The sequence below is a fragment of the Heteronotia binoei genome, chromosome 4 (assembly GCF_032191835.1).
Source record: "Heteronotia binoei isolate CCM8104 ecotype False Entrance Well chromosome 4, APGP_CSIRO_Hbin_v1, whole genome shotgun sequence".
Classification (NCBI taxonomy): Eukaryota; Metazoa; Chordata; class Lepidosauria; order Squamata; family Gekkonidae; genus Heteronotia; species Heteronotia binoei.
The window spans coordinates 170,466,067-170,493,110 of record NC_083226.1 but is presented as its reverse complement, the minus strand read 5'-3'; the positions used below and the strand labels follow the sequence as shown (position 1 = coordinate 170,493,110).

Sequence of the window (27,044 nt, the reverse complement as noted above, 5' to 3'; positions counted from 1 at the left end):
ACCAGGGAGGGGCAGGATCTGGGTTCAAATCCACGCTCAGTCACAAAAGTAGCACACACTCCCCCACAGGAATCCACAGCCCTGCATGTTCAGCCAGAATTAATTTATTTTGGTATATTTCTATTCCGCCATTCCCCGTAGAGTTCGGGGCGGAGCACAACATATAATAAAACGATAAAATACAATAAAAACATTGGATGAACGGACGACTCAACAGCGCTCCGAAACTTTCCATATCATCACAATATTGCGCAGCTTGGCCATCTCACATCATGAGAAGACGTTATCCCATAAAGATGGCAGATATTATTCTGTTTTATAGCACAGGTGACAATGCCAACAGGGTAGGCTGACCAAATCAAGAAATAGACACCCGCAGCCTCAACTAAAAGCCTGGCGGAACTGCTCCGTTTTACAGGCCCTACGGAAAGCTAATAAGCCAGGTAGGGCCCGGATATCTGTAGGGAGCTGATTCCACCAGGTTGGGGCCAGGACTGAAAAAGCCCTGGCCCTAGTTGAGGCAAGGCGGGAATCTCTTGGGCCGGGGACGGTCCTATGACCGTAATCACTCTAAAAGCCCGGTAGGAAATCCACTTCAGTAGCTCTTGTAAGAAATAAATCCAGGTCGCTCAGATGGTTTGCCACCCACCCCTGCCCTTCATGCATTTCTTCACTGAGAACCACTTACTGGTTGGAAAGTTCGGTCTCTGTGATGATAATTTCTTTGACGTGCCAGTAGACCTCCACTTTGGAGCTCGATTTTGATTTCTTCCCGTCTTTTGGGCAGTGGCCAACGCAGATGGCTGCAATGTCGCCGACATTCTTCGAAGAAAATTGGAATTCGTCTTTTGCTCCTCTGCGGGGACAAGTACCCGCCATCAGATAAATAGTTTTAAGCAATATGGCCCTGACCTATGACCACTAGTGATGTGAATTAATTTTTATAACGTTGTAAAATGTGCACCAAAAAGATCTCTTCATTTGCAAATTATTTAGCACAAAAAGTCAATACGGTAGATAGACAGGCAGAGTAAGGGTGGATAGCTAGTAGCAGGCCCGGCGCTAGGGGTTCCAGTGCCCCTAGGCTGGGGTCTGTTCCTACCCACCCCCGTCTCTTCTCGTGTGGGCAAAGTGTGTGACATCATCAGGCTGTGAGCACTCAGCCCGGCCCTCTCCTGCTTCAAAGGGAGCTTGCTGGCTGCCTTTGAAGCAGGTGCGGGCCAGCCTGAGCGCTTGCTGGAAGTATCTCCCCTGTGGACACGGGGGGAGGTGGAGGGCAATGGGCGCGGGGAGACAGACATGATGCAGGGAGATGGGAAGTGTCTTCGAGTGTGGGGAGGCGGGCAGAGGGAGGTGGGGGGAAGTGGAGGGCGGAGGGCGTGGGGAGACAGGAAGCATCTTTGAGTGCAGGAGGCAGGCAGGGGAAGGCGGGAGGAGACAGACTGCAGCGGGCGCGGAGAGATGGAGGGCAGCAGGTGTGGGGACGGGGTGCCTCATGGTGCCCCTAGATCAAATGGTGCCCGAGGCGGCTGTCTACTTGGCCTACTCCCACGTGCCGGACCTGGTTAGTAGGTAGATTTAGAACAGAATGTTACCACAGAACTCCTCACATGCAGTGCTGACAAATAGCCGTGACAACAACCTATTTTGGCTGTAGTACTTTCAGGCACTGGCAAACCAGCATGGTTTGCATCGGGTTCTAAGGAGGCGTCCAGCTTCATTAATAGCAGAGAAGGTAAAAGGCAGACAGGAGACCAAGGTGAGGCTGTCACAAAATGGCTTCCACAAAATGGCTGCTGCAGCTTACCTTCAGTCACACAGTGAACAGCATTGTGCTGGGGTGTCAAGTGCTGCCAAAGCAATGCTTTTAAAAATCTGCGCAGCCAATGGCCAATCAGAAGCCTTACTAGGCTACATGACCCCACTCGCTTTCAAAAAACACCTGGTAGGTGCCAGGAAAGGTGTCTATCTTGGGACCCTGTCACGGAGGCAAGAGACAGGTGGTTTGCTACTGCCCGCCTCTGCAGAGCAACTCTGGACTTCCTTGGTGGTCTCCCATCCAAGCATTAACCAGGGTGTAGGATTGATGATGATGATGATGATGATGATGATGATGGTGATGATGATGATGATGATGATGATAAAGAAGACAGATGATGATAAAGATAGATGATGACGACGATGATGGTAAAGATAGATGATGATAACAGACAGACAGATGGACAGAGTGGATGGATGGGTGGATGGATGATGATGATGATGATAAAGATAGACCGATGATAGATAATGATGATGGTGGTGGTGGTGGATAGATAGATGATAGCTGATGATTATTATGACAGACAGATGGATGGATGGACGGATGGATGGATGATGATGAGACAGACAGACAGATGAATGATGGATGGATGGAAGGAAGGAAGGAAGGAAGGAAGGAGGCAAGAAAGGAAGGAGGCAAGGAAGGAAGGAAGGAGGGAGGGAAGGAAGGAAGGAAGGAAGGAAGGAAGGAAGGAAGGAGATTAAAGATAAACTGATATACTTTAATGTTTTGAAAATACATTACATATTAAATTATCTTTTATGGTGTCTGATCCTTAGAGTATAGGACTGTTTTGTAGTTCATACAACATGTGCCAACTAGGCCATATAACATGTGCTGACTGAGCCGCCGTCAAAACCTGTCTATGATTGCATTGTCTTTCACTCTTATTTTTATTCCTATGTTTTTAACTGTTATTCGTATTGTTTTTATAATGTTGTAATCCGCCCTGATTCCTCTTTGGGATAGGGCAGATTATAAATGACCTAAAATAAATAACAATAAAATAAATAAATATAATGGAAGGAAGAAAAGAATGAAGATTAAAGATGGACAGTTTAATATGCCAAAAGTACAATGGAAGGTAGGAAGAACAAGGTTGATAGATCGATCGACAGTAGACAGAAAGGCAGGCAGATAGACATTCATCATGGGATAGTCCAGAAGGAATTATTCTGTTCTGCGTCTGAAATTAACTTCTTTAATATAGATGTTGCTAAACAAATGACCTATTTCCACGACACATTTCCTCTTTTTTTCTTCTTTGTAAAATTTATACTCCCAATTCCTGCTTAATTGTAGCTTTAGGCAAGTCGAAACCTTTCAGAGCCCATTCCTACATCTGTAGCAGAGACATCATTTTAGCAGCCAGGTAGTGCCTTCATCAGAAAACCACCAAGGAATACCAGAGTTGCCGCACAGAGGCAGGCAATGGCCTCTGAATGTCTCTTGCCTTGAAAACAGGGGTGGCCAAACTGGCTCAGGAGCCACATGAGGCTCTTTTACACTTATTGTGTGGCTCTCAAAGCCCCCACCACCTCATTGGATGGCCTGGAGAAGGCGTTTGACTGTTTAAATCACTTCTCCAAGCCAAGTCAGCTGCGGGCCCGAAGAATGCACTTAAAGTTAAAGTTGTTTTCTTTCCACCTCTACTTCCCACTTCCATCTATTTTCCTTCCTTCCTTCCTTCCTTCCTTCCTTCCTTCCTTCCTTCCTTCCTTCCTTCCTTCCTTCCTTCCTTCCTTCCTTCCTTCCCTCCCTCCCTCCCTCCCGTGTAGCTCCCTAACATCTTATGTTAATGTCTTGCAGCTTTCAAATGTCTGACATTTATTTGTGCGGCTCTTACATTAAGCAAGTTTGGCCACCCTTGTCCTACAAGGTCACCATAAGTCAGCTGTCACTGGACAGCCCTTTCCGCCATGCCGTTGGTGGGCTCGATGCCAGAATTGTTGAGATAAAATGTAGGTGATGCATTTTGACCCTACAGGAAAGAGACTCACGTACCAACCTTAAAAACCTCCTTTTTTTGGTCGAGTTCTCCAACAGGAACTCTTTGGAACGTCCCCTTTTGCCCTCGAGAATAATCCAGATGTTTTCCTTGGTCTCTGCATCCTCCAGGTCACTGGTCTCCGTCAGGACCTCGTAGGCTTGAAAGGCAAAAGCGAAGACACATTTGAATGGTAAAAGGCAGGGTGCTTTTTTTTTGCAGCAGGAACTCCTTTGCATATTAGGCCACACATCCCTGATGTAGCCAAGCCCCTAAGAGCTTACAGGGCTCTTCGTACAGGCCAGATGCCGCTAAAACATCACGCTATTTGGAGCCTTCCAAGGAAGCCTTCAAAGAGCACAGCAGCCGCTTTCGGCTTGAAAGCGACGGGGCGGCGCTAAAACACTATGGGAGCCTCCAAAGAGCGCAGTGGCCAAGCGGCGCCTTCCATCCGGGGAAGGGGCAAGGGGGAGTAGCAGCTGCCTATCCCGCCTACTCCCACACGCCGGCCCTGTCTCCAAGTCCTTGAAGATGGTGATCATATTATCTCTCAGGCACCTCCTCTCCAGGCTAAACATGCCCAGCTCCTTCAACCTTTCCTCATATGACAGCCCTTCTAGGACTTGAAGATTGTGATCCTATCACCTCTCAGCCTCCTCCTCTCCAGGTCAAACATGTCCAGCTCCTTCAACCTTTCCTCATATGATAGCCCTTCAAGGACTTGAAGATGGTGATCCTATCACCTCTCAGCCTCCTCCTCTCCAAGTCAAACATGCCCAGCTCCTTCAACCTTTCCTCATGTGACAGCCCTTCAAGGACTTGAAGATGGTGATCCTATCACCTCTCAGGCACCTCCTCTCCAGGCTAAACATCCCCAGCTCCTTCAACCTTTCCTCACAGAACTTGGTCTCCAGACCCCTCACCATCTTCATTGTCCTCCTCCGGACACATTCCAGCTTTTCTACTTAAACTGTGGTGCCCAAAACTGAACATAACACTCCAGTTTTCCAGCCTGTCAAGATCATCCTGCATCCTGTTTCTGTCTTCTGTGTTTGCAACCCCTCTCAATTTAGTATTGAAGCAGGGCTGAAATAAAAAGGTATTAAATCGGGTAAACTGAAAGCCGTCAATTAGGCACAAGGGCAAGAAAACAAAAGGTCAGAGAGATTTTAAAAGCGCTTGCTGGGTGCCTCTGTGAAATAATCCTTCTAGATTGTGAAAGTAAGGAAAGAGGAAGTTAATCCTTCACCCGCCAGCTCTGCCGCAGGCGCTTGAAAGAGGAACTAGAAACTGGCCGGAATAAGCACTAAAATAAGCATTGAGCAAACGTACCTTGGAAGATGTCTCGGGAGCAAGTCAAAGGTGCAAATGTGTTTTTGATGAAGGATATTGCTGCAAGAGTGTTAGCAATATCAATGCCATGTGTGGAAAGACCCTCTCTGTCTCCTCCTTGTCCCTTTAGTAATATGACGTTTGTAATGATGTATGGGATATGGGGTGGTCCTTTCCTGTAGTTGTGCGGTTGTTTACTGGAGATGATTGTCTGTGACTATAACACTGTAGACCTTCCTGAAATCGGGGCTCCCAGATTCGTTTAGACATGAGTCTGATCTGGGGTCCGTGCACACGTTAAATAAATGGCTGTTTCTTCCTGATTTCGCCCGTGGCCTCGTTTCTGCCCGACCACCAAGGGCTAAGCTTGCTGCTACAGTATTATCTGCAAGTTTAATAAGCATTCCCTCTACTCCTTCATCCAAATAATTTATAGAGACACTGCACAAAACAGGTCCCAGGGCAGATCTTTGAGGCACTCCGCTTTGTCACTCCTCTCCAAGAAGATGAGGAACCATTCACAAGCACTCTTTGAGTGCCATCTGTCAACCAGTTCCAGATCCACCTAACAGTAATAGGATCCAAACCACATTTTAACAAACCTGTCTTTTCCCCAATGACATTTTACCAAGGTAGGACCTAGGGTTGCCAATCCTCAGGTGGGGGCGGGGGATCCCTTGGTTTGGAGGCCCTCCCCCCACTCCTCTTCAGCGTCATCAGAAAGTGGGGGAGGAAAGGGAAATGTCTGCTGGGAACTCCATTATTCCCTATGAAGATTGATTCCCATAGGGTATAATGGAGAATAGATCCGTGAGTATCTGGGGCTCTGGGGAGGCTGTTTTTTGAGGTAGAGGCACCAAATTTGCAGCATAGCATCCAGTGCCCAAAATACCCTCCAAGTTTCAAAAGGATTGGACCAATTCTATGAGCCCCAAAAGAAGGTGCCCCTATCCTTCATCATTTCCAATGGAGGGAAGGCATTTAAATGGAATGCAGTCCCCTGAAATGTGATGGCCGGAACTCCCTTTGGAGTTCAGTGATGCTCGTCACAACCTTGCTCCTGGCTCCACCCACAAAGACTCCTGGCTCCACCCACAAAGTCCCCAGATATTTCTTGAATTGGACCTGGGAACCCTTCTCCTGGCTCCACCCCCAAAGTCTCCTGGCTCCACCCTCGAAGTCCCCAGATATTTCTTGAATTGGACCTGAGAACCCTTCTCCTGGCTCCACCCCCAAAGTCTCCTGGCTCCACCCTCGAAGTCCCCAGATATTTCTTGAATTGGACCTGGGAACCCTTCTGGCTCCACCCCCAAAGCCTCCTGGCTCCACCCTCGAAGTCCCCAGATATTTCTTGAATTGGACTTGGCCACCCTAGTAAGACTTGGCTACCCTAATGTCAGACGTACTGGTGCGCTCCTTCAGTTCCAGAATGTCGTTGTTGGCACAAGCCAGTTCTCGGATGGTCTGCCCATCATCTTCATCCTTAGCCAGCCAGCGGTCACACTGGAAACGAAATGACTTATCCATCAGGGAGTCCTCCACCTCGACATATTCCAGGTGCCAGCCAGCTCCGAATCCTGGGGAAGAAGATAAAGCATCGTGTTGCTCAGGAAGATGAAAAAGCCAGAATCAAATGGACGCAAACAAACACTGCTACAAACAGCACCACTGAAAAACAACAGCAACAACAATAATAACAGGTCAAGGTAGTCCCCTGTGCAAGCACCAGTCGTTTCCGACTCTGGGGTGACGTTGCTTTCACGACGTTTTCACGGCAGACTTTTTACGGGGTGGTTTGCCCTTGCCTTCCCCAGTCTTCTACACTTTCCCCCCAGCAAGCTGGGGACTCCTTTGACCGACCTCGGAAGGATGGAAGGCTGAGTCAACCTGGAGCCGGCTACCTGAACCAGCTTCCACTGGGGATCGAACTCTGGTCGTGAGCAGAGGGCTCCAACTGCAGTACCCTCAAAATCCCCAGATATTTCTTGAATTGGACCTGGGAACCCTTCTCCTGGCTCCACCCCCAAAGTCTCCTGGCTCCACCCTCGCCATGGGGCTCTTTTAATAATAGTAATAATCCGTATGCTTAAATCCTTCTATAATTCAAAGCAGTGTATACAATGGCATCATATCTTCCCTCCAAAGGATTTACAATTACAATTTGTTACAAATCATTACAAATCAATTGTTTCCACAGTTTCCAAGAGAAGGATTCGTAGTCTTCAACAATTCCTTCCTTCAGTAATTAAAGTTCATAATACAGTCCATGAAAAGTTCTGAAATTCCTTCAAGAAGGAAGGACCAGGAAACCCTTACAGCCTTCATAAGACGTCCCCTCTAGATTTCGAGACGTTTCGATGCTGGTCGTCTTCAGTTCTCAGGCTGTCAAACCAGTACCTGATTTCATTGACTTCTGACACAGACTCAAGGTTCATAGCTTACAGTGGAATCAACAGGTTGAGACATAGGAAAGATGAGAGCCCGGCAACCAAAGGAGCAACTCTTGAAGTCTTCATTCACAACCTGAGTGGCAAATTGTGACTTTGCTTCGGGTTGTGTGTGTGTCAGACGGTGGAAACTTCAAATTAGGCAGTCTTCCATTTGTTACAACGTCAAGACTTTATTTGATAGTCCAAGGTTTCTGAGCATGGATACGTTGGAACTGATACTCTTTCTTAGAGCAAAGATGTTTTAACTAGGAGCACATCAAAGGTTTTCTAAACAAATCTACATTCCCACACTACAGTGATACATTTCACACATTTGCTTTCCCTTATCTTGTTGTGGTTCCCATTCTCTGCTAGCTGCCCCTGAGGCATTTTATCTTCAAAGGGTTGTTGCCTTTGTCAGTACCAAGGACAGGAATTCACAGTGGGGTTAGTAACAGCTTCACTTCTACTTTGATATGCAAGGTTTCTATTTGGGGTTAGTAGCAAATGTTAGAAAATGGAGTCAGTTAGGTCAAGCAACTCATTGCCGTTTGAACACAGCGTTATGTCATAACATTAAAGCTTTCCGGTTGTCTGACAGTGTGTGCTGAGTTGACAGGAAGTTTCTCACAACTGGTGGAAGGGTTGAGGGCAGGGACATGGGGGTGGGGCCACAATGCCAGCTGCGGCACGACACGACACCATTTCCAGTAAAAACGCAGAAGTGACACAGGGCAGCTCTAGGAATCCCTGGTAAGTCCATAGAGTTTCCAGCGATTCCTAGAGCTACCCTTAGCCACTGCTGGGATTCTTACCAGACATAACAGAGCACCTGACACAATGCTGTTTTTTTAAAAAAAAACAAAAACAAAATCCCCCATCACCACTGGGAACGACAGCGGCCAATGGGAGCTGGGGCATGTCCCGCCCCCAACAGGGGCTTGACAGCCCTATCTGTGGGTCAAACTATACATTACATTTTCCATGTACCTTCCCTGTATTGTCCTTAATTACACCTTTTAAAAGGTAAAGGTAGTCCCCTGTGCAAGCACCAGTCATTTTCGACTCTGGGGTGACGTTGCTTTCATGTTTTCACGGCAGACTTTTTACGGGGTGGTTTGCCATTGCCTTCCCCAGTCATCTATGCTTTCCCCCCATCAAGCTGGGGACGCATTTGACCAACCTCAGAAGGATGGAAGGCTGAGTCAACCTTGATGTGGTGGTGGCTACAAGCATAGACAGCTGGAAGAGAAACATAGGGCACAGAGGTCCATCAGTGCTTATCAGCTGCAAAGTATAGCTGGAACATTCCATCGGGGGCAGTGATGCTCTGTACTCTTGGTGCTTGGTGGGGGGGGGGTTAAAAATGGGAGGGCTTCTGGAGTTCTGGCCCCACTGGAGGACCTTCTGATGGCACCTGGGTTTTGGCTACTGTTTTGACACAGAGTGTTGGACTGGATGGGTCATTTGGCCTGATCAGGGCTATTTTTTGTAGCAGGAGCTCCTTCGCATATTAGGCCACACACCCCTGATGTAGCCAATCCTCCAAGAGCTTACAGGGCTCTTCTCACAGGGCCTACTGTAAGCTCCAGGAGGATTGGCTGCATCAGGGGTGTGTGGCCTAATAGGCAAAGGAGGTCCTGCTAGAATTCCTTACAGGGCTCTTCTCACAGGGCCTGCTGTAAGCTCCAGGAGGACTGGCTACATCAGGGGTGTGTGGCCTAATAGGCAAAGGAGGTCCTGCTAGAATGCCTTACAGGGCTCTTCTCACAGGGCCTGCTGTAAGCTCCAGGAGGACTGGCTACATCAGGGGGTGTGGCCTAATAGGCAAAGGAGGTCCTGCTAGAATTCCTTACAGGGCTCTTCTCACAGGGCCTACTGTGAGCTCCAGGAGGACTGGCTACATCAGAGGTGTGTGGCCTAATAGGCAAAGGAGGGCCTGCTAGAATTCCTTACAGGGCTCTTCTCACAGGGCCTACTGTAAGCTCCAGGAGGACTGGCTACATCAGGGGTGTGTGGCCTAATAGGCAAAGGAGGTCCTGCTAGAATTCCTTACAGGGCTCTTCTCACAGGGCCTGCTGTAAGCTCCAGGGGGATTGGCTGCATCAGGGGTGTGTGGCCTAATAGGCAAAAGAGCTCCTGCTACAAAAAAAAAAAAAAGCGCCCTGCTCCTATGAGAAGATTTTCAGGCATGAATTCTGCAGGTGCTCTTGAGAAACGACAAGATAACTTTTGGAGAGCAGCAGACCGAGCGCAGAGCAGGAGTTTCAGTTAGTGGTGAGATAAATGCTATCTCAGGCTGCCTCAGAGAAATTGTAGAGAGGGATGCTTCCAGCGACATGCATTACGGCCGGTCGCTCCACCAAGGAGGCAATTACAAACAAGATAACTGGTTCCCTCCTGTTGTTTCGAGCTCAACGCCCTTGCAATTGAGCAGCTCTGCAGACTCATGATGCCATTATAAGCAATAGTCCGCATTGAATCTCTGTGTTTCCACTCAAGAGCGTTTGCTGCCGTCAATTGAATCCTCTCGCTTTCAGTTTTCACTTTCAACAGGGTTGGATTCACAAGGAGGCCAAGTTGGCACTGGCCTATGGGCCCCCACGCCTTTAGGGCCCCAGGATGGCTTTCCCCTCCCAGTTTCTGGAGAGGGGTCTGGAGACCAAGTCCTATGAGGAAAGGCTGAAGGAGCTGGGGATGTTTAGCCTGGAGAGGAGGCGGCTGAGAGGTGATAGGATCGCCATCTTCAAGTCCTTGAAGGGCTGTCCTATAGAGGATGGGGTGGAATTGTTTTCTGTGGCCCCAGAAGGTAGGACCAGAACCAACAGGATGATATTAAATCAGAAGAGGTTCTGGCTCAACATTAGGAAGAACTTCCTGACCGTCAGAGCGGTTCCTCAGTGGAACAGGCTTCCTTGGGAGGGGGTGGGCTTCCTTGGAGGTTTTTAAACAGAGGCTATATGGCTGTCTGACAACAATGAAGATCCTGTGAATTTAGGGGGGAGAGCCAGTTTGGTGTAGTGGTTAAGTGTGCAGACTCTTATCTGGGAGAACCGGGTTTGATTCCCCGCTCCTCCACCTGCACCTGCTGGAATGGCCTTGGGTCAGCCATAGCCCTGGCAGAGGTTGTCCTTGAAAGGGCAGCTTCTGGGAGAGCCCTCTCCAGCCCCACCCATCTCACAGGGTGTCTGTTGTGGGGGAGGAAGATAAAGGAGATTATGAACCACTCTGAGACTCTTCGGAGTGGAGGGCTTGATATAAATCCAATACTTTCATCTACCTCAGGGTGTCTGTTGTGGGGGAGGAAGCGAAAGGAGATTGTGAGCCGCTCTGAGACTCTTCGGAGTGGAGGGCGGGATATAAATCCAATATCTTCATCTACCTCACAGGGTGTCTGTTGTGGGGGAGGAAGGGAAAGGAGATTGTGAGCCGCTCTGAGACTCTTCGGAGTGGAGGGCGGGATATAAATCCAATATCTTCATCTACCTCACAGGGTGTCTGTTGTGGGGGAGGAAGGGAAAGGAAATTGTGAGCCGCTCTGAGACTCTTCGGAGTGGAGGGCGGGATATAAATCCAATATCTTCATCTACCTCACGGGGTGTCTGTTGTGGGGGAGGAAGGGAAAGGAGATTGTGAGCCGCTCTGAGACTCTTTGGAGTGGAGGGCGGGATATAAATCCAATATCTTCATCTTCTTGTGAGTTTCCTGCATTGCGCAGGGGGTTGGACTGGATGACCCTGGAGGTCCCTTCCAACTCTATGATTCTATGGTTCTCCCCTTCTTACAGCCCTCAGAGCCTTCATAATGCAGCCAGCAACTAAGCCGCTCTTTGCCCAACTTGCCGGGTGCAGCTGTTGCTGGTGTCGTCGCCAATTTTGCCTCTCTCCACCTCTCCTCTGCCGCTTTGTCAAAGGGGCTTTGGAGAAGGTTGCTGCAGGCTGCAATCGGGGCCACCGGCAGCGGGGGGGGGGGGGGGCACTCCGACTCTGAGATAATTTGCGAGGGGGCCCCTGAGATTTTATCTGCCTCCACGGGGTTTAATCCGGCACTGGCTTTCAAAACATTTCATGGCATAAAATAATGAAATAATATCTGATGACGAATGAGAAGTTATTCTAGAGCTCTTGATCTGTTCAACAGTAGCTGGCTCCCTTTCACACACATTCCATCTTTTGTTCTCCCTTTGGACGTGGGCATAAATCAAAGGTCAGAGTGAGTTCAGGGTGAGTTTTCTCAGGATAACCCATCATTTATGTGAGTTGCAACGGGCAACTGGTTTGTTAAGGCCAGTATTGTCTGCTCTGGCAGTTCTCCAGGGCCTCAAATGTCATTTCTTACTGGAAGCTTTTAACTTGAGATGCCATGGATTGAATTTGGGACATTCAGCATTCAAAGAAGACACCCTCTGACTAACCGATGGTCCCTCTCCGATTGATTGATTGATTTGTTTGGTGTAATGGTTAAGTGTGCAGACTCTTATCTGGGAGAACCAGGTTTGATTCCCCACTCCTCCACTTGCACCTGCTGGAATGGCCCTGGGTCAGCCATAGCTTTGGCAGAGGTTGTCCTTGAAAGGGCAGCTTCCGTAAGAGCTCTCTCAGCCTCATCAACCTCACAGGGTGTCTGTTGTGGGGGAGGAAGGTAAAGGAAATTGTAGGCCACTCTGAGACTCTGTCCTTGAAAGGGCAGCTGCTATGAGAGCTCTCTCCAGTCCCACCCACCTCACAGGGTGTCTGTTGTGGGGAAGGAAGGTAAAGGAGATTGTGAGCCGCTCTGAGACTCTTCGGAGTGGAGGGCGGGATATAAATCCAATATCTTCATCTACCTCACAGGGTGTCTGTTGTGGGGGAGGAAGGGAAAGGAGATTGTGAGCCGCTCTGAGACTCTTAGGAGTGGAGGGCAGGATATAAATCCAATATCTTCATCTACCTCACAGGGTGTCTGTTGTGGGGGAGGAAGGTAAAGGAGATTGTGAGCCGCTCTGAGACTCTTCGGAGTGGAGGGCGGGATATAAATCCAAGATCATCATCTTCTTCTTCATGTAGCGTTTTTTGGTTTTCGCGTCTTTTTTTTTTAAACATATGATAAGTTTATTTTAGAAATCCCAAGATATACAGGACTTTGTTGGGTGAAGTCGTATCAAGTAGATTAATTCCATATATAACAAAATTCTACTATGCATAAAGTTCTATGGTATATATATAACGTTGTAGAACATCTTATTTAGCATTTTAGATAATGTCCAGTTTGCCAATCAATCAATCTATAGATAAATAAATAAATATCTTCAAAGGATAAATTAACTGGTAATTGGGCTAGAATTTTGACTCTTAAGCTAAGAATAGTGCCTTGCTCCATCCCAAGTCAAACAAAAGGGAATATTTAAATACAAAGAGAAAGAAGAGACAGTATAAATTAGAAAGAATTATACTGAGAGAAACTGAAGGAAAGTTGTGTTAATAGATAAGATGTTTTTAGATTCAGTATATTCCAGAAATGGAAGCCATTTTTCTTCAAAAGATGTGATCGTGAGGTAAATGTCGGACAAGGAAAGCTGTGCCGTGATTTTCTCCATTATTAAAATGTCCCAAATTTTTGCTTTCGCTTCTTAAAGAATGCTCGAGAAATAGATCCAAGTGGGCAGCCGTGCTGGTCTGAAGCAGTAGAACAAAGTAGGAGTCAAGTTGTACCTTTAAGACCAACCAAGTTTTATTCGGAATGTAAGCTATTGTGTGCTCTAAGCACACTTCATCCGATGAGGAATCCGGTACGGTGAATCAGGTACAGTGAGCAAGGCTATATATAGCTGCTAGGCAGTAGTTTAGAATGCAAAATGGTACAAATTTAAGATCCAATGACAGAATAGTAAAATTAACAAATTGAGCAAACTTTTGATCTGGGTAACATGAGCATGAGAAACCAATAAAACAGTAGCATGCCAAAATGTGAGAATGTCTGTTAATCACTCTATTATTATAAGAAGAAGACTGCAGGTTTATAGCCCTCCCTTCTCTCTGAATCAGAGACTCAGAGCGGCTTACAATCTCCTATAGCTTCTCCCCCCACAACAGACACCCTGAGAGGTGGGTGGGACTGAGAGAGGTCTTACAGCAGCTGCCCTTAGTTTCAAGGACAACTCCTGTGAGAGCTATGGCTGACCCAAGGGCATTCCAGTAGGTGCAAGTGGAGGAGTGCGGAATCAATCCCAGTTCTCCCAGATAAGAGTTGGCACACTTAACCTCTACACCAAACTGGCACTATAAGCGAGCCCGGGCCAAATTGAGGGCATTTCTTTCTCAGACATTTCTCACATTTTGACATGTTATTGTTTTATTGGTTTCTCACGCTCATGTTACCCAGATCAAAGGTTTGATCAATTTGTTAATTTTACTCCGCTGTTAATTTTACTATTCTGTCATTGGCTCTTAAAATTTGTACCATTTTGCATTCTAAACCACTGCCTGCCAGCTATATGCAGCTCTGCTCACTGTACCAGATTCCTCGTCTGATGAAGTGTGCTTAGAGCACACGAAAGCTTACCTTCTGAATAAAACTTTGTTGGTCTTAAAGGTGCAACTGGACTCCTGCGTGGAGAAATACTTTGCACAGAAAAGTACTGGCTCCGTGGCACCAGGTATGCTCAAACAATCCCCGAGTATCGGATTACCTTTGTTGTCGTGCCAGATGCGCACCTTGCAGAGGTCCCCGAGACTGAGGACATCTGCGAAATAGAAAACATCCATCTGATCCCTCTCAAACTTGTTGGACTGATTGGACTTCTTCAGAGCCCAAGTCCCCGTGTCTCCGCTCTCTCCAAAGATACTTATGAATACGTTGGCATCTGTTCCGGCGCCTGCAGGGAGGAAACGAAAGGATGGAGCACCATGAAGCGTTCAGGTGGGGAGAAGAAGTCACATGACCCATCCATAGTTTACCTGGGCCGTATTCTAACAGATTCAGCTGTCTGATCTCAGGGCAGACATAAGTGCTAGCCTATTGGTTTCTTTTGGGGATGGAAGGTGGTATGGGGAGGGACGGTGGATCAGTGGTAGCACATAGGCTAATCATTAGTCAGAAGTGGTGTGATGGCACTTAACACACACACACACACACACACACACACACACAGAGTGAGTAGATCTGATGTCTGCACAAGAGCAACACATAATTTAAGGTAAGTATCTCTTGTCAACAAGACCTGAGCTTACAGAAGCCACTATGGAAAGGGACACAGATCTATGCCAAGACAAGTCAAAAGGATGACCTTTTTGCTTTGGAACAGAATAGATAGCCACCCTCAGTTTGAAGAACATGCCCCAAGTGTAGGGAGGGATGGTGGCTCAGTGGTAGAGCATCTGCTTGGGAAGCAGAAGGTCCTAGGTTCAATCCCCGGCATCTCCAACTAAAAAGGGTCCAGACAAATAGGTGTGAAAAACCTCAGCTTGAGACCCTGAAGAGCCTCATAAGTGTTAGGGAGGGACGGTGGCTCAGTGGTAGAGCATCTGCTTGGGAAGCAGAAGGTCCCAGGTTCAATCCCCGGCATCTCCAACTAAAAAGGGTCCAGACAAATAGGCGTGAAAAACCTCAGCTTGAGACCCTGAAGAGCCTCATAAGTGTTAGGGAGGGACGGTGGCTCAGTGGTAGAGCATCTGCTTGGGAAGCAGAAGGTCCCAGGTTCAATCCCCGGCATCTCCAACTAAAAAGGGTCCAGAAAAATAGGCGTGAAAAACCTCAGCTTGAGACCCTGAAGAGCCTCATAAGTGTTAGGGAGGGATGGTGGCTCAGTGGTAGAGCATCTGCTTGGTAAGCAGAAGGTCCCAGGTTCAATCCCCGGCATCTCCAACTAAAAAAGGGTCCAGGCAAATAGGCGTGAAAAACCTCAGCTTGAGACCCTGGAGAGCCGCTGCCAGTCTGAGGAGACAATACTGACTTTGATGGACCGAGGGTCTGATTCAGCAGAAGGCAGCTTCATGTGTTCATACGTTCATATATCTAACCCAGTCTCATCAGACCTAGGAAGCTAAGCAGGGTCAGTACGTGGAAGAGAGACCCCCAAGAAAGGTTGTGCAGAGGAAGGCAATGGGCAGCCATATCTGCTTCTCACTTGCCTTGAAAGAGCCTTGTTTGGGTCACTATAAGGTTGACTGCAACTTGATGGAACTTCACACACACACACAGATTTTCTTTCACAACATTTTAGAAAATAACTGCCCTGACCTGATCTCGTCAGGTCTCAGAAGCAAAGCGGGGCCAACCCTGGAAAGTACTTGGAAGGGAGACCTCCAAGGAATACCAGAGCTGGGCACATAGGCAGGCATTAGAAAGCCACCTTTCTGAAATGTCCAAGACCCACTAGGAGTTCCCAGAAGTCACTGTGACTTCCAGGCGTGCAAGTGCACACCTGCACGATGATGTCGCCCAAAAGTGATGTCATCGTGCCAGGCATGTCACACCAGGTTTGCTCTAGGATTTGTGGTAAAATTCTATGGTACCATAGACTCCCATGTGACGTGCCCAGCATGATGATGTCACTTCTGGGTGACGTCATCACACCACATGCACTTTGAGGAGTCCCCCACCACAGCGGTGGAGGGATGTGGCAACCCTACAGTCCACCTGAAACTGTTCTGGATTCCACTGTGGATTCTACCAGCTATGAACATATGAAGCTGCCTTCTACTGAATCAGACCCTGGGTCCATCAAAGTCAGTATTGTCTTCTCAGACTGGCAGCGGCTCTCCAGGGTCTCAAGCTGAGGTTTTTCACACCTATTTGCCTGGACCTTTTTTTTGGAGATGCCGGGGATTGAACCTGGGACCTTCTGCTTCCCAAGCAGATGCTCTACCACTGAGCCACCGTCCCTCCTCATATGTGGCTCTGCTCACTGTACCTGATTCCTGTTTATGTAACAATTTCACTTTCTGTTGTCATGAGTTAAGTGTTTTGATGCAATTTCACTTCCTGTTGTCATGAGTTAAGTGTTTGTATATGCATGCCGATGTTTAGCCAGTGAGATTGGTAGAGCCAATGAGAATGTTTCCACGTACTTCCCGCCAGAGGCTAGGTGTCAATATACATAGTGACCACTGAGGAAGAGCCGTAATTGGCTAATCCATATATTGAGGTGGTGGTCTAGGGGAGAACGTTCGGTCAGTTTTACAGCCCTTTGTTTAAGCCCTTAGATCTCCACGCAGTTGAAGACTCAAGAGAGTCACGATGTAGCTTCGGCGCTAGATAGGATATTGAATCCTTTCTTGTTTTCTAGACATTCCAGTCATCCCTTTCCTCATTAGAAAAGTAAACTACTTTTAGTCTTAAGCTAAACCGTGTGCCTGGCTGTTATTTTGTGGTTCTCTCCACGTTACTCTGCTAATCGTATCTCTAAACCCTAACAGCGCAAGGCTTAGCGTGGCTGAGAGACAAAGCTGCCAAACGGAAGAGCTCCTGGAATTACAACTGATCTCCAGTTCCCCTGGAGAAAATGGTTGCTTTGGAGGGTGGACTCTTATGGCATTAAACCCTGCTGAAGTCCCCCCCCCAAAACCACACACTCCCCAAGCTCCACCCCCAAATATCTAGGAATTCCCCAATCCAGATCTGGCAACCCTACCTAGAGATGTCATTGACCTTGGAATGTGAACATATGAACATATATGAAGCTACCTTATGCTGAATCAAACCCTGGGTCCATCAGAGTCAGTATTGTCTACTCAGACTGGCAGCGGCTCTCCGGGGTCTCAAGCTGAGGTTTTTCATGCCTATTTGCCCAGACCTTTTTTAGTTGGAGATACTGGGGATTGAACCAGGGACCTTCTGCTTACCAAGCAGATGCTCTACCACTGAGCCACCGTCCCTTCCCTATGTGCTCCTTGGATAAAGTGGAGCCGTGGTTGCCCTTTGTTACATAAACGTGGAAGTTTGATTCCCCACTCCTCCTCTACGTGCACCTGCTGCAGTGACCTTGGATGAGTCATCACTCTCCCTGAGCTGTTCTTTCAAGAGCAGTTCTCGAAATAGCTTTCTCAGCCCCACCTGCCTCACAGGGTGTCTGTTGTGGGGAGGGGAAGTGGAAGGGTCCTCCACGTGCACCTGCTGCAGTGACCTTGGATGAGTCATCACTCTCCCTGAGCTGTTCTTTCAAGAGCAGTTCTCGAAATAGCTTTCTCAGCCCCACCTGCCCCACAGGGTGTCTGTTATGGAGAGGGGAAGTGGAAGGAGACTGTAAGCCTTTCTGAGACTCTGGCTGGTTTCACACTGTGAAATTGACACGATTCTATCCCGTAGTGAAAAAAATCCGCTTCAGTTTGAACCATTTCTGGGCTATCAGACAGCCACTGCTGAAGTGGCAGGATCTCAGCAGTGGACCGTGGTTGCCCATTCACACTGCTAGTCTGGCTCTGCCACGGGCCCCTACGGAAAGGGTCGTCTTGTTAAAAAAGGCCCCAGTGTGTGCGCTCAATCGGAGAACCACACAAGCGCACCTCAGAGAGGGGTTGGGGGAGGGGAACCCTGACCTGGCCTGGAACGGCTTGGCGAGATCGCACAGCACTTCCGCTTAGGAGCGGCTCCAGGGCATTCAAACAGCAGCCGATTATGTGACCTACATCCAATTCAGGAGGATGCTACCGGGAAAATCCAGGTAGCTTTTTGATGCAGATAGGAGGCTTCTGGAGACGGGACGAGTACGAGTGCAGTTCGGAGGACAGATGTACTTGTGCGATTGTGTACTTTTAATCCGAATGGGAAGCAGGGCTAGTTCGGGCCAAATCTCCTGTGTGAAACCATCCTCTGAGTGAAGGGTGAGATATAAATCCAATCTCCCTCTCCTCCTCTTTTTCTTCTACTTGGAGTTGCTGCAGAACAAAATCCTACGTGGACCCTCACAGTCTCACTACTCCCATACGAATCAGGCCATTGTCTCTTCGTTAAGAGGCACCGTCTTCTCACTGTTTCCAAGCCAAATACTTCTCAACAAAAGTCACTGGCTGCTACATAATCTGATTGAAAACAAACTCGCCTCCCTCGTTATCTAATTTATTCCCCCCCCCCGCTCCCTTCAACTGTCTGTCTCGGCTCATAACGAGACAGAACCCCCCATCGTCGGAATCCGTCGCCCTTCATTTCCTGGACAAAAGTTGATGGATTTGCTGATGTTGTCATCTGCAGTTATGAGCTGGAGTTCAGTTTCGGAAAAGCTCTCATTTTGTGATGATAATAATAGTTCTGCTCAAAGGAGTAGCAAACTCATAAATGTGCTGGCCGAGCTTTAGAGGTTAGTGGGGTTTTTTTTTGCAATTTTTTAAAAAAGATTTCAGTATTTTTAAAGCCGCTGTGCATAAAAGGGGATGTGTGAATTTTACCCACATACATTTTAAAAATCCCATTCAATAAGATTCTGAAATTTAGAAGAAGACGACCACAGATTAATACCCCGCCCTTCTCTCTGAATCAGAGTCTCAGAGTGGCTTACAATCTCCTTTATCTCCTTCCCCCACAACAGACACCCTGTGAGGTGGGTGGGGCTGAGAGGGCTCTCCCAGAAGCTGCCCTTTCAAGGACCTCTGCAAGAGCTATGGCTGACCCAAGGCCATTCCCGCAGTTGCAAGTGAAGGAGCGGGGAATCAAACCCGGTTCTCCCAGATAAGAGTCCACACACTTAACCACTACACCAAACTGGCTCTTTCACAACTCAAAACCAAGTGCAGAGATAAGGTCTTAGAAGATGAAGTGGGGAGGAAGAGGAGACCCTGAAGGGGCCAGCAAGAAGTCAATTAGCTAGAATAGTGAGGTCAGCACCTTCTCACCTTTAAAGAACATAAGAACATAAGAGAAGCCATGTTGGATCAGGCGAATGGCCCATCCAGTCCAACACTCTGTGTCACACAGTGGCCAAATATATATATATATATATATATATATATACCACACTGTGGCTAATAGCCACTGATGGACCTCTGCTCCATATTTTTATCTAACCCCCTCTTGAAGCTGGCTATGCTTGTAGTCGCCACCTCCTCCTGTGGCAGTGAATTCCACATGTTAATCACCCTTTGGGTGAAGAAGTACTTCCTTTTTTCCGTTTTAACCCGACAGCTCAGTAATTTCATTGAATGCCCATGAGTTCTTGTATTGTGAGAAAGGGAGAAAAGAACTTCTTTCTCCACTTTCTCCATCCCATGCATAATCTTGTAACCTCTATCATGTCACCCCGCAGTCAACATTTCTCCAAGCTAAAGAGCCCCAAGCGTTTTAACCTTTCTTCATAGGGAAAGTGTTCCAACCCTTTAATCATTCTAGTTACCCTTTTCTGGACTTTTTCCAATGCTATAATATCCTTTTTGAGGTGTGGTGACCAGAATTGTACATAGTATTCCAAATGAGACCGCACCATTGACTTATACAGGGGCATTTTAAGTGTCATTCCTTTTTCGGTATAAACAATTTTATTGGTAACATATGGTAGCAAATCTATATCAATATCTTAACTTAAAAAAAAAATTTAATCGCTCCATATCTCACTTTCCCTCCACCCCTCCCCCTGTTATTTGACCCTCGCCAGTGTTATTTACTTAAAAAAATATATATATCAAAGGTACCCTTAACTATTAATCCCCCCCCCAAAAAAAGTTATATTCTTCTTTTAAAACTTAATCATTATCAAAAATTGTCCAGTGTCCTTTTATTTTCCACTCTTTTTCTACGTATCTTCTGAACTTCTTCCACTCTATCTTAAAAACTTCCAAATCATAGTCTCTTAATATTCTTGTTAATTTGTCCATTTCACTACATGTCATAACTTTTATAATCCAGTCCCATTTCTCTGGTATTTTTTCTTGCTTCCACAACTGCGCATACAATGTCCTAGCGGCTGAGAGCAAGTACCAGATTAAAGTTCTATCTTCTTTTGGAAATGTTTCCATTTGTAGTCCCAACAGAAAAGTCGGGACTACAAATGGAAACATTTCCAAATGTGTCATTCCTTATCTGTCTCCAGACTGCTACTCTCAGGGCATTTTCCCTCTCCTTCTTGGAAGTGCCATACTCAATTCCATCCTCTCTCAGCTAGAGATGAAGTTAGGAACCTATCTCTGTATCTCCTTTTTCCTATCAAGTATGTTAACTCCTAAATAAACCTTTTTCTTGTCTTTAATCAGGTTGTGCACAATTGCAGTGCTCATTACTCTGCCAAGAAGGAGAAAACATAAGAGCATAAAAAGCCATGTTGGATCAGGCCAACTGCCCATCCATTCCAATAATCTGTGCCATCACAGGGTGGCCAAAACCAGGTGCCATCAAAACCTGGGATGTGTTACTGGTAACTGAGAACAAGATAATTCATGCCACTGTATTTCCAACTACAATGTACGGGTATGAAAGTTGGACAATGAAGAAATCTGACAGGAAGAAAGTTGATTCATTTGAAATGTAGTGTCAGAAGTTTTATGGATACTGTGGACCACCAAAAAGATAAATGAGTTCCAGCCCGAATCAAGTCTGAACTCTCCCTGGAACATAAGAGAAGCCATGTTGGATCAGGCCAGTGGCCCATCCAGTCCAACACTCTGTGTCACATAAGAACATAAGAGAAGCCCTGTTGGATCAGGTCAATGGCCCATCCAGTCCAACACTCTGTGTCACATAAGAACATAAGAGAAGCCATGTTGGATCAGGCCAATGGCCCCTCCAGTCCAACACTCTGTGTCACATAAGAAAAGCCCTGTTGGATCAGGCCAGTGGCCCATCCAGTCCAACACTCTGTGTCACATAAGAACATAAGAGAAGCCATGTTGGATCAGGCCAATGACCCATCCAGTCCAACACTCTGTGTCACATAAGAACATAAGAGAAGCCACGCTGGATCAGGCCAATGGCCCATCCAGTCCAACACTCTGTGTCACATAAGAGAAGCCCTGTTGGATCAGGCCAATGGCCCATCCAGTCCAACACTCTGTGTCACACAGTGGCCAAAAAAAATTATAGATAGATAGATAGATAGATAGATAGATAGATAGATAGATAGATAGATAGATAGATAGATAGATAGATAGATAGATAGATAGATATAGAGAAATTTTATATACACACACACACACACACACACACACACACACACATATATATATAGACACTGTGGCTAATAGCCACTGATGGACCTCTGCTTCATATTTTTATCTAATGCCCTCTTGAAGCTGTCTATGCTTGTAGCTGCAACCAACTCCTGTGGCAGTGAATTCCACATGTTAATCACCCTTTGGGTGAAGAAGTACTTCCTTTTATCCGTTTTAACCTGACTGCTCAGCAATTTCATTGAATGCCCACGAGTTCTTGTATTGTGAGAAAGGGAGAAAAGGACTTCTTTCTCTACTTTCTCCATCCCATGCATTATCTTGTAAACCTCTATCATGTCATCCCTGGATGGTGGGTCAGTGGTACAGCATCTGCTTGATAAGCAGAAGGTCCCAGTTTCAATCCCTGGCATCTCCAACTAAAAAGGGTCCAGGGAAGTAGGCATGAAAAACCTCAGCTTGAGACCCCGGAGAGCCTCTGCCAGTCTGAATAGACAATACTGACTTTGATGGACCCAGGCTCTGATTCAGTAGAAGGCAGCTTCATATGTTCATATATGTTCATATGGAAGCTGAAATGACTAAACTGTACGGATGGCACTTTGGTCACATTATGAGAAAAGACATAATGCTAGGAAAAGTTGAAGACAACAGGAAGAGAGGAAGAGCCAACATGAGATGGATTGACTCAGTCAAGGAAGCCATGGCACCAGGGGTGGAATTCTAGCAGAAGCTTCTTTGCATGTTAGGCCACACATCCCTGATGTAGCCTATCTCTAAGAGCCAATCCTCCAAGAGAGCCAGTTTGGTGTAGTGGTTAAGTGCTCAGACTCTTATCTGGGAGAACCGGGTTTGATTCCCCACTCCTCCACTTGCACCTGCTGGAATGGCCTTGGGTCAGCCATACTCTGGCAGAGGTTGTCCTTGAAAGGGCAGCTGCTGTGAGAGCCCTCTAAGCCCCACCCACCTCACAGGGTATCTGCTGTGGGGGGAGAAGTTAAAGAAGATTGTAAGCCGCTTTGAGTCTCTGATTCAGAGAAGGGCGGGGTATAAATCTGAAGTTCTTGTTCTTACAAAAAAGAGCCTTGTAAACTCTGGGAGGATTGGCTACATCAGGGGTGTGTGGCCTAATATGCAAAAGAGCTCCTGCTCGAATTCCACCCCTCCATGGTGCTCAGTTTGCAAGATCTAAGCAAGGCTGATCATGACAGAATATTTTGAAGGCCCACTTCATAGGGTCACCGTAAGTTGGAAGCAGCTTAATGGCACTTCACACACGCGCACGCACGCCCTCAAGTATTAAACATTTTCACATTTGAAAAGAGATTTGTCTTTGAGCATCTGTGGATATACTGTGAGGATCAGTGGGGAAGAAGAAAGATGGGGCAGGAAGGAAAAGAATTTGACAGTAACGACAGTATCTCCAACAGAGACAGACAAGTTCTCGAGGTGCGTGGGTAGAAAGATGAAGGACTCTGCCTTCACCGCAGCAGTGCTATTGCGGGCAGGCGCCCAAATTGCTACGAGAGCTGCCATGAAAATCTCCTCCGAAGCAAAATCTAAGGCACGCTGGGAGTTCATCTCGCTAACATCCAAGGAACCGAGAAGGAAGCCAATGCGAACTTAAGAAAAGACAAATAACTTCCCTCCGAGGGGGTCTGAATCCCACACACACCCCTAGGCTGATACTGTATTTCAGCTCAAGTGCAATGCTACGCAAATCTGGAGGTTTCTCTTTCAGGCCAGAATTGATGAAATCTGGGGCTTGCGGGATCTGCTCCAATTCCGCAGGGCCTGTAAAACAGAGCTCTTTCGCCAGGCTTTCAGCTGAGGCAGTGGACGGCACTTGTTATCGGCCTCCCCCCTTTCAGTCCATCCCAGGGCTATAAGGTCAGCTGGACAAAAGGCCATGTCTGTGAGGCAGAACCTGCCATTTTAGTCTCTGTTGTCGCTCTGTAGTTTTAGATTGTATATATTTTAAATTGGTCTTTTATTGTTTTTACTGTTGCTTGTTTTTATGATGTAACCCGCCCTGAGTCTGTGCTATGGGAAGGGCGGGCTAAAAATTGACATAGATAGATAGATAGATAGATAGATAGATAGATAGATAGATAGATAGATAGATAGATAGATAGATAGATAGATAGATAGATAGATAGATAGATAGATAGATAGATAGATAGATAGATAGATAGATAGATAGATAGATAGATAATCAATCAATCTCTACTGGAATTTGACATTTCCCTTAAACAAAATCTTCCTTTGGACAGAAATGCTGCCTTGACTTACAGTGTGGTGTAGTGATTAATTGTGTGGACTCTTATCTGGGAGAACCGGGTTTGATTCCCCACTCCTCCACTTGCACCTGCTGGAATGGCCTTGGGTCAGCCATAGCTTTCTTATCTGGGAGAACCGGGTTTGATTCCCCACTCCTCCACTTGCAGCTGCTGGCATGGCCTTGGGTCAGCCGTAGCTCTCTTATCTGGGAGAACCGGGTTTGATTCCCCACTCCTCCACTTGCACCTGCTGGAATGGCCTTGGGTCAGCCGTAGCTCTCTTATCTGGGAGAACCGGGTTTGATTCCCCACTCCTCCACTTGCACCTGCTGGAAAGGCCCTGGGTCAGCCAGAGCTCTCTTATCTGGGAGAACCGGGTTTGATTCCCCACTCCTCCACTTGCACCTGCTGGAAAGGCCCTGGGTCAGCCAGAGCTCTCTTATCTGGGAGAACCGGGTTTGATTCCCCACTCCTCCACTTGCACCTGCTGGAATGGCCTTGGGTCAGCCATAGCGCTCTTATTTGGGAGAACCGGGTTTGATTCCCCACTCCTCCACTTGCACCTGCTGGAAAGGCCCTGGGTCAGCCAGAGCTCTCTTATCTGGGAGAACCGGGTTTGATTCCCCACTCCTCCACTTGCACCTGCTGGAATGGCCCTGGGTCAGCCATAGCGCTCTTATTTGGGAGAACCGGGTTTGAATTCCCACTCCTCCACTTGCAGCTGCTGGAAGGGCCCTGGGTTAGCCATAGCTCTCGCAAAATTGTCCTTGAAAGGGTAGCTGCTGGGAGAGCCCTCTCAGCTCCACCCACCTCACAGGATGTCTGTTGTGGGGGGAGAAGGTATATGAGATGGTAAGCCGCTCTGGGTCTCTGATTCAGAAAGAAGGGTGGGGTATAAATCTGTAGTCTTCTTCTTCACTTGCGGATGAAACCTGAACCAAATTCTTCTCGACGAAGGAATGACGTGTGCGAGCTTACCTTTTGTGTCACTGGTTTTCACCTGCACGGTGTACGTTGTGTACTGCATCATCTGCTCCTCGTTAATCACCGCTGGCATCTCCCATTCCAAAGTACGGTTCTCTCCCAATTCCGTGGACAGCCACTCGTTGTAGGTGAACGTGGTGACCTCGTGGGTTGTCAGGTTCTTCATGACAATCTAGAAAGAATCAGTTCGACAAGAAGGACGTCCAGTACCAATCCAAAGTATTTGGGATGTTTGATAGTCACCATAGCAACATTGCACATTTAGAAGAAGAAAATATTGGATTTATATCCCGCCCTCCACTCCGAAGAGTCTCAGAGCGGCTCACAATCTCCTTTCCCTTCCTCCCCCACAACAGACACCCTATGAGGTAGATGAAGGTATTGGATTTATATCCCGCCCTCCACTCCGAAGAGTCTCAGAGCGGCTCACAATTTCCTTTCCCTTCCTCCCCCACAACAGACACCCTGTGAGGTAGATGAAGATATTGGATTTATATCCCGCCCTCCACTCCAAAGAGCCTCAGAGCGGCTCACAATCTCCTTTCCCTTCCTCTCCCACAACAGACACCCTGTGAGGTAGATGAAGATATTGGATTTATATCCCGCCCTCCACTCCGAAGAGTCTCAGAGCGGCTCACAATCTCCTTTACCTTCCTCCCTCACAACAGACACCCTGTGAGGTGGTAGGGCTGGAGAGGGCTCTCACAGCAGCTGCCCTTTCAAAGACAACCTTTGCCAGAGCTATGGTTGACTCAGGGCCATGCCAGCAGGTGCAAGTGGAGGAGTGGGGAATCAAACCTGGTTCTCCCAGATAAGAGTCCGCACACTTAACCACTACTCCAAACTGGCTTTAGGAAATATGGCATCATGGACAGTGAGCATGCATGAGGCAAATATATTAGAAAAAGATAAAAATTACTTGTGGGTAGCGTCAGTGTTTCCTCTAAGCTGAGTTAGCATGAGCTAGTTTTTTAAGCTCCAGCTCACACATTTTTTGTCTTAGCTCCGGAAGGATGACCCCGGAGCAAGCTAATTGATGCAGTAGTTCACAACTTTAATGCCAGTAGCTCACAAAGTAGAATTTTGGCTCACAAGACTCCGCAGCTTAGGGGGAACATTGGGTAAGGTTACCAACCTCAAGGTGGGGCTCAGAGATCTCCCAGAATTACGATTGATCTCCAGCCTACAGAGATTGGTTAGGCTGAAGAAAATGGCTCTTTGGGAAGGTGGATTCTATGGCGGTATACTTTGCTGAGGTACTTTCCAGACTCCACTCCCAAATTCCCAGGCATTTCCCAACCTGGAACTGGCGGCTTGTGGGCCATAAGATGATACGACTCCTCAAAAACTCTATCACTGCAAGTCAGTAACATCAACAAATTGCTGGAAGTAATGTGGGGCGCCAGGTTCATTTTTGCACTGCTGGTGGGAATGCCCAATTCTAATGTGCTTCTGGAACAAGATTCTGCCAATCATTAACTGTATAGCAGGAGCTACAATTCCTAATTCTCCAGAGCCTATACTCCTAAATTTTTGTGGAAATACAGAAGTTACTAAATTGCAGCAACATTTAGTAGCTTCTTTAATACTTGCTGCAAAAATGGGAATAGCTCAATACTGGAAGGAAAGGTCTGCTCCAACCGTTAGAAAGTGGTTTATAAAAGTATGGGATATCCTTGTTTCAGATAAGTTGGCATCACAAATTCTTACATCTGATAACTCAGATGTAGAGAAGAGAGAAATGAAGAGAAATGGTTTCATTTTTTGAAGAGAAATGGTTTCATTTTTTTTTGAAGAGAAATGGTTTCGTTTTTTTTCAATATGTAGCTTCCCAAAGTCATCCATGTTGTAAATTGCCGAAGAGATATTTGAATTTTGTTTGCTATTGCGTGTCTGATGGTTTGTCTGTATGGCTATACTATGTATGTATTATTTTGAAGTCTTGCTCTATTTTGTTTTTGTTTTAGTTTTGCTCTGCAGTTTTGAGTTTCACTTTTTATTTTATTTTTGTATTACTTTTGAGGTTTTAATAAACTATTTAAAATTTAAAAAAAAGATTGATTGATTGAGAGGACATAGAATAATAGAATCACAGAGTTGGAAGTAGGGTTGCCAATCCCCAGGTGGGGGCAGGGGATCCCTCAGTTT

The 27,044-nt window shown here is 46.9% G+C and overlaps 1 protein-coding gene across 1 annotated transcript in view; it reads right to left on the bottom strand.

The window, feature by feature from the left end:
• The window catches only part of LOXHD1 (lipoxygenase homology PLAT domains 1), a 320,016-nt gene that overhangs the window by 5,464 nt on the left and 287,508 nt on the right, over positions 1 to 27,044 (bottom strand). Inside the window, exons 36-40 of the mRNA XM_060236607.1 lie at positions 24,891 to 25,068; positions 14,235 to 14,420; positions 6,545 to 6,715; positions 3,828 to 3,966; positions 689 to 856 (exon numbers count right to left, since the gene is read on the bottom strand). Of these exons, the coding sequence (XP_060092590.1) occupies positions 689 to 856; positions 3,828 to 3,966; positions 6,545 to 6,715; positions 14,235 to 14,420; positions 24,891 to 25,068 (842 nt within the window). The remainder of the gene's footprint in view (positions 1 to 688; positions 857 to 3,827; positions 3,967 to 6,544; positions 6,716 to 14,234; positions 14,421 to 24,890; positions 25,069 to 27,044) is intronic.